The sequence below is a fragment of the Alligator sinensis genome, unplaced genomic scaffold, assembly GCF_000455745.1.
Source record: "Alligator sinensis unplaced genomic scaffold, ASM45574v1 scaffold810_1, whole genome shotgun sequence".
In the NCBI taxonomy this organism is placed as follows: Eukaryota; Metazoa; Chordata; order Crocodylia; family Alligatoridae; genus Alligator; species Alligator sinensis.
Genome location: NW_005842691.1, coordinates 531,679 through 538,537, shown reverse-complemented (window position 1 = coordinate 538,537; position 6,859 = coordinate 531,679). Strand labels below are relative to the sequence as shown.

At 39.1% G+C, this 6,859-nt stretch overlaps 1 protein-coding gene across 11 annotated transcripts in view; it reads right to left on the bottom strand.

Moving 5' to 3' along the window:
- Positions 1-3,140: 3,140 nt before the first annotated feature.
- LYPD6B (LY6/PLAUR domain containing 6B) overlaps positions 3,141-6,859 on the bottom strand; it is a 70,314-nt gene continuing 66,595 nt past the window's right edge. For 9 of the 11 annotated variants that reach the window (XM_025215988.1, XM_025215987.1, XM_025215986.1 and 6 more), the window contains 2 exons: positions 6,455-6,585; positions 3,141-3,912 (listed from right to left, as the gene is read on the bottom strand). In XM_025215988.1, the coding sequence (XP_025071773.1) occupies positions 3,748-3,912; positions 6,455-6,585 (296 nt within the window). In that variant the 3' untranslated portion in view covers positions 3,141-3,747. Of the gene's footprint in view, positions 3,913-5,883; positions 6,244-6,342; positions 6,369-6,454; positions 6,586-6,859 lie in introns of those variants that run through there. The other 2 variants (XM_025215992.1, XM_025215993.1) reach the window with 2 other exon arrangements.

Sequence of the window (6,859 nt, the reverse complement as noted above, 5' to 3'; positions counted from 1 at the left end):
GGCCCTCAGTAAAGTCTGAGTTGTGCACCCTGAACTATATCATTATGAATGCATATGAAATCCCTCCGAAATCAAAACATGGGAAAATTAAGGTTTAATATGGACCTTGCATAATATATGTAGTCTCGCTATTTCTCTAACCCTAGCATAGAATATTTATCTAGAAGCTTACATACTGCAAATGTACCCAAAATAAAATGTGATCACAAATACAAAGGTTTTACTTCTACCTGTGTGCAAAGCAGCTGCATAAGACTGTGCAGTCAAACTGAACTTTCACTTTTCCTGACTGATTTAGAAGACCTTCATGGTGCCTTGACAGGCTTTTTGCATTTACTTGTCTAGAGTGTTTAAAAGGTAAAAAAATAAATAGAAAAAACAAAACTGCCCAGAGGTCTACACATACTATGCACCAATAAACCAAGACCATCTGTAGCCTATCAACATCTTTAGTATTCTGCGCTAGTCAGCCACAGAAAAGTGACTCCCGCAGTCACGTTCCTCTTCTGTGTCTGTACAACATATAATCTTACCCAGTTCAAAAAAGCCTTAGAACAGAAAAAGAATGTTCTAACTAATTCTAGATAACATTTTTTTGGCCAAAATCCTGGGGGATACAGATTTGGAAACATTAAAATGTATAAATCTAGGTTGGCTTCATTGAGCTGTTTATACTAAACAAATAAAAAAAAATAAAAACCCACACACCAAACAAAACGCCAAACATCAACCAAAGTTCCCCAAAAGCTGAAACATTTCAGCACTGTCAAAATGGGGTATTTTGGTTTTTCAATTCAAAATTATGTGAAATTTTCTTCAAATTTACTCTTTAAAATGCTCAAAATTAAACAAAGCCATCTGTTGAACTGATTTTTTTTCTCCCTCCACTCCTCAATGATTTGGGGGGGGAGAAATGGTTTTGATTCAACCTCAGCACAGTATTTTTTTGTTTGTTTTAGAACTGCCAAACTCTTAAAAGGTCCATTATTGCCAGACCTGTAGTCCTACCATTGCAGCCAGCATTTCAAGCCTCGACTGTTCTCCAGGACTGTGTGCTTTGGAGTGTTGTTTGCTGTATAAACAACTCTGAGCCTTTAGATCTTTTAAAACTATTTACAGTAAACTCACCTAAAGCTGTAAGCCATGTTAAGAGCTAATGTTAATTTTCAACTGCAAAAATAACTCCAAGAAACAAAATTTGAGAGGGCACCGTGGGCCTGGAGGGCTGGCTGGGGGCAGGAGTCAGAAGTAACGAAAGGATTTCTTCACACTCTCCAATAATTGAGAAAATAGTTGAATACATTTGCTTAAACTTTCCTAAGGAATTCACCTTTGGGCAGAAACCAAGCCTGGAAGATGTCAGCCCAAAAGAAAACAACATGTGAAAACAGGAGACCAATAAAACAAAGTGTTCAGCAATCTTAACTACAGCTGCCACCACTTGTGAAACCAATAAAATAATAATTAAGCTGCAGCTGTGTTACCTAGGCATGACCTTTGAGGAAAAGAACATTTCCCTTAAAATCCTCTTAATAGCTTGTTGGACTGCCCCCAAAAAAGAAGTGCTCAAAGGTCCACTGGCAGGGCACACGGACACTGACAAGCGAGGGACTGGTTGGCATCTATAACCTTGAAATCCTATACTTTTAAAGTGCCTCCTCATCATACTATGTCACATCACAAATGTACATATTCCATGAACATCTTTAGATATCTGTTAATGCAGTTACCAAAAATGATGAATTTTGACAGTCTTAACACAGAGGTCTTCCAATTGTCATTTTAAATACAGCATGCCACTTTACAAGAATAAGAAAAGGATTTACAAGCAACAACTATGTATCACTTAATCTACTAAATCAATGTTTTCCAATTCAATTGACAATCTCTGATGTATTTTGAAATATCAATTAAAACCTCTCATTAAATATTGGAACAAAATGTTCAATGTTTTCTTCTCGTTATTCAACCAACCCTACTGATTTATGAAGAATAACAAAGACAATGTAAAATCAAAAGTAACTAAATCTGTAAAGATTACACGAATAAATAAAAAACCCAAATAGTCTTGAATGCAATACAATTTCTCTGCCCAAAGGTTATGGGTCAGATTCAAGTCACACTACAACTCAGAGGGGATGACAGATCCAGTAAGTGAAGGAAGAGATGATGTAACTAGGCAAGGAGGAATGCTTTTAACTTCATATCCACAACCAGGACAGGTCTGGAAGGCTGCAGAAAAGCCTCAGCTAGGTACAGACATTCAAAAGCCCAAGGTGGGATTGATCTGTTACGCGGTTTTCTGTAAGTGGCAAAGTTTAGATCAACAGCAAACGGAACATATTTTGGCCTTCGGTTGGGAGTGGGCAAACCTTACACTGGGTTTTGTCATTTTTGAACTAGTCTACATGTACCAAATTTCTGGTCTGTTATTAGTATAGACTGGTTTTGTGTGCTGAACTTTTGCTCTGTTACAAGTATAGACTAGTTTCTAATCAATTCTAATGGTAAAAGTGTAATGTCTGTACCTGGCCCTTGAGTCTACACTTACAACAGGGCTAGTGCACAATGGATTACACTGGCACATAACATATACAATTGAATCTAACATGTAGTCAATCTCTGTTTTCAGGATTGACCTCTTCAGGCCAGAGAGATAGTAAATCTGAATACATCCATCACTGGAACCAGAAGGATGAAAACTCAGATGTGTAATAAATACAATATTCATCACAAATTCTATGAGATCCAATAGTAACTTAAATTCTATCACTTTTAATATTTGCAGATGTTCAAAATATGGACATAAATTTAAAACTCCTACTATAGCTATGAAAGAAAATAGTAAGACTGGTACATTAGTTTTAGAATTTTTGGTCAAACTTTTCAACTGGGTGCCTGAAGTTATGGTCCTATACGCAGGTGACTAGATAAATGGAAGTGCTCAGCAGTCAGAAACGCTAAAGACAATGAGAGACAACAGTCTTGCAAAAATGAGGCCACTTTCCGGTACATCCCTAAATATGACATTAGGGACTGAAGCAATTTATAATCTTTAATCAGAATTTTGACTTGCACATGGAGTCACTTCATTTTATAGTTTGAGAATGTGCAACAATGGCATAGACATGAGAGACAAATACAGTTAAAGTTTTATTTTGCATAATTTTCAGTTGGCATGGGAATTGTGACCAAAATGGAAATGTGCTTTTTCAGACACTTTCTTGGAATATGTACTGTTATTTCTAAGAGTACTGCAATTAAACATGAATTTAAGAACATGTTTGTTGATGAAAAGTCAGCTACCAGACCCAGTGCTACAAGTCAGTTCTGAAAAATACCATAAAATCCTATGAAGACTAGCTTGGCACAACTCCAGCTTAACTTTGCCATCTAGAAGTTTCCTTTGTTTCACTTGGTAGAGTGACTGCCAACGGATATTTATTTTCTTTGTTCAAGAAATGTGCAGCACGCATATACTTTTACCACTAAATGAAGAATTCTGATAACTGGTTAAGTCCACTATAGTGTCTGTTTTGGTTTTGTTTTAAATACTGCAAACTGTTTGCACATCTTTTCACTAAAGAACTGGCAGATGTCACAAAGTTCATGCATCTTCTCATGTTTTCCTACACGGTTATGAAATGAAGGGTGCCAGTGATTTTTTTTTCAAACCAAAATGTTCTTCTTACTGGTTTACATTAGTGCACAGAAAGTTTAGCCCTTAGAATCACAAGGAAAACTGCATCAAAGCAACACAACTGCTAGGACTGATGCAAGCAATGGAACGTTAACTGTCCTCCTGCTGCCATGTGACATCCTCCATGCATGCATTACTGCAAACACTGCATTTGTGTGATTGGTTGGTATTTCTACATTGCAGATCATCCCTTCGCAGCAAGAGACACATTCCTGTTAATGAAAAGGAGATTGTTAGGTGGAAGTGGTTTTAGCAGAGGTATACCAGAGGAATATAAGCTTTCAACTGATTGCAAGGGCTATTACTAAACAAGCTAATCACTTCTATCTGATAGCCTGTGATCTGAGTTGGTAGATGGAGTATATCAATTACAGCACCTGCTCCAAATTCAGGCACTACAGCGTTCGTGCAGCTCAAATTATTATACAGTGTAATTAATGGACATCTGTCATCATGATCAGATGAGAAATAACCATGTTAGCCATGTCAGACAAATTTCCCAGCCTATCAGAAAGTAGGTAAAGCTTTCCCTCATATCTTCTCTCCTGATCATTAAGTATAAACATACTTTTGAATGTTTGCTAGCTCCACATTTTTAAATGAATATAAGTTCATTTAAATGAATATAAGGCATTCTCTGTTCACATTTGTCTTTTAAGATTTATGCAATCTGGTCTCAAATTTTGTGCCTTGTATTTACATTTAGTAAATACAAGGTCACCAAATTTCTACCAGGGAATAACTGATAATGTTCACTGTCCAAGTAGTACATATGGGGAATCTTTGCAGCTAACTGGGTGCTTTTAACTGAAATATCTGGAAATGTTGAGCATTCAAACATACCATTCAGGACAGTGAGACATATAAGTGCATAGAGCTTACCTATTATCACAATGGCATCTGCATAGTGTAATCAGATCCAATAGCCTACTTTGCAAAATAAAATGTAACAGTAGAGAGCCTGGCACTCATGAAGACCATATACTGCCCAGAGTATATCAACATTCACTGACATCAATGAGAAACTTCTCAGATCAAAGGTATCATATGTGTGTCCTTTCACATTCAACATACAGATTGTCAGCTGTCTTAAGAGGTCTGAAATCTTACACAGTAAAAGATTTATTATTTGCTCATCTATCACACCTGAATGCAAACCTTGCAGGCATTTAGAAACTGTTACCTTGAAAATGGTCTCCAGCATTTGTTTCCATCGCTTGTCATTGTTAAGGCATAGTTTCTTTCCATTTATACTCGCCTATCAGCGTGGCAGTGCATTTTTGGCATGGCTGCAGAGAATTGCTCTGTTATTTCCAATACACAATCCACTTTCTGTCTAGGATTTATGGGGGAATAAACCTGGTGACTGAAAATAGTCAAATGTGGCTGCTAACCACATATCAGAGCCACAGGGCTTCCTTTATAAAAGATGGCTCTGCTTCTTACAAGAAAAGGAATGACCAAGTTGGAATCTGAATTCTGATCCTCTGTAATAAGGGTGGGCAATTATTTGAGCTGAAGGGCCACTTAAGGAGTTCTGGTGAGCTATATAGGGCCAGGGGGTGGGGGAAGGGGCTGGGGATATGCCAACTGCACCTACCCGGCCCTGGGCCTGTCCACCCCATTATCACCAGTCGGGGCATTGGATGGATCTCCAGGTCCAGTGGTGGTGGCAGAGACACTGGCAGTGGCAGCAAGAAGGAGCCACCGCCACAGGGGCCTGCCAGAAAGCCAAGTCCAGCTGCCACACTGCCCCTGCACTGCCTGGCCCTGTGGACTACAGCTCCCAGAGTGCCTAAGAGCTGCACATGGGGATAGGGAAGGCTGCACTCTATGCCAGGCAGCACCTCCATGCCTGGAGTTGGTGGGACCAGCCACATGATCCATGGCCCAGGCTGCCCCCCACATCTGGGCTGAGTGGGGATGAGGGACCTGCCGTAGGCCAGAAAAAAAAATTCACTTGTTGGGCTGGATCCAGCTTGCAGGCCATATTTTGCCCACCCACCCCTGCTCAAGAAGGTAGCTTAGTGCACTATCATCATATCCCCCAGAGGATGGCTTATTTGAATAGACTTGTGAATATCCACCCATCCTTCCAATTGTCACAGGATCAGCTACACTACAGAGGCTATGTTTTGTTCATCCCTTGTTCAATAAACTTGAACATTTAAGTTATCACTTGTTCATTAAACAAAAACCCTTGCATTATGCCCAAAAGTTAGGCCCCATCTGAAGAAGCCATGGTTCCACCTGGTACCATGGAATGGGAGTACTGAACTTTCCTCACTCCAAGAACGTACCATTCCTGAAAACTAAAGTTTACCTTCTCCAGCAGCTATATACATACTTCATTCCAGAGGTGTAGCCAAAGTGAAGTCTAGCAAGAGAGGTGCAGCAGCATGAAGTTCAGTGCAGGCTGCACAAGCTTGCTTGGAACTTGGAGCAAGCCTTGGCAGTTTAAGCCCATGTCACTCCACATACAAAGCTATCAGCATATAACCTGGACAGGGTACATCTAGATAAGGTGCAATCACATCTCTGGACTGTAGTGCAGACAAACCCACAGAAAAGTAAAAAGTTCTAGCATATTCTGCAGTTTTGATTTTCATGATTTAAACCTAAGACAGTCTCATTTGACTCACCTCATTCTCTTCATCCGGAGTTTTACCTGATAATGAATGAGGAAGGAGGTTTGAACAGGATCTTTATTTAGAAAACCATACATTTTCCTTCATTGGAAAAACTGATTCTTACCGTATAGCCAGTCTCTCTGTGATGGCGACAGCCAACGAAGTGGCATTCATCTCTGGTAGCACATTTCTTAGTGACCGATGTGCTTTTTCCATAGCTTGTGAAGAGATGAACTGTTAAACAGTACTGTGTATCTATGAAATATATCTGAGTCAGGTTTATTCCATGAAATGCAAATTTTCTTACATATTTGAGAAACTTGACAAGATATGCCCACACAGAAAAAATAGTCAGTGCACCAGTTTAGGGAGGTAAGGTGGCTTAACGTACTGCAAACATTTTTCAATTTATTTTAGTTTATCTATAACTAAAACATAAATATAGTGGCCACTTGGCCTGTCTTCCTGAGCCAAATATTTAAATGTCCACTCAAGTTTGCACTATTTCATGTTTCTCTTTCTTCTCTCT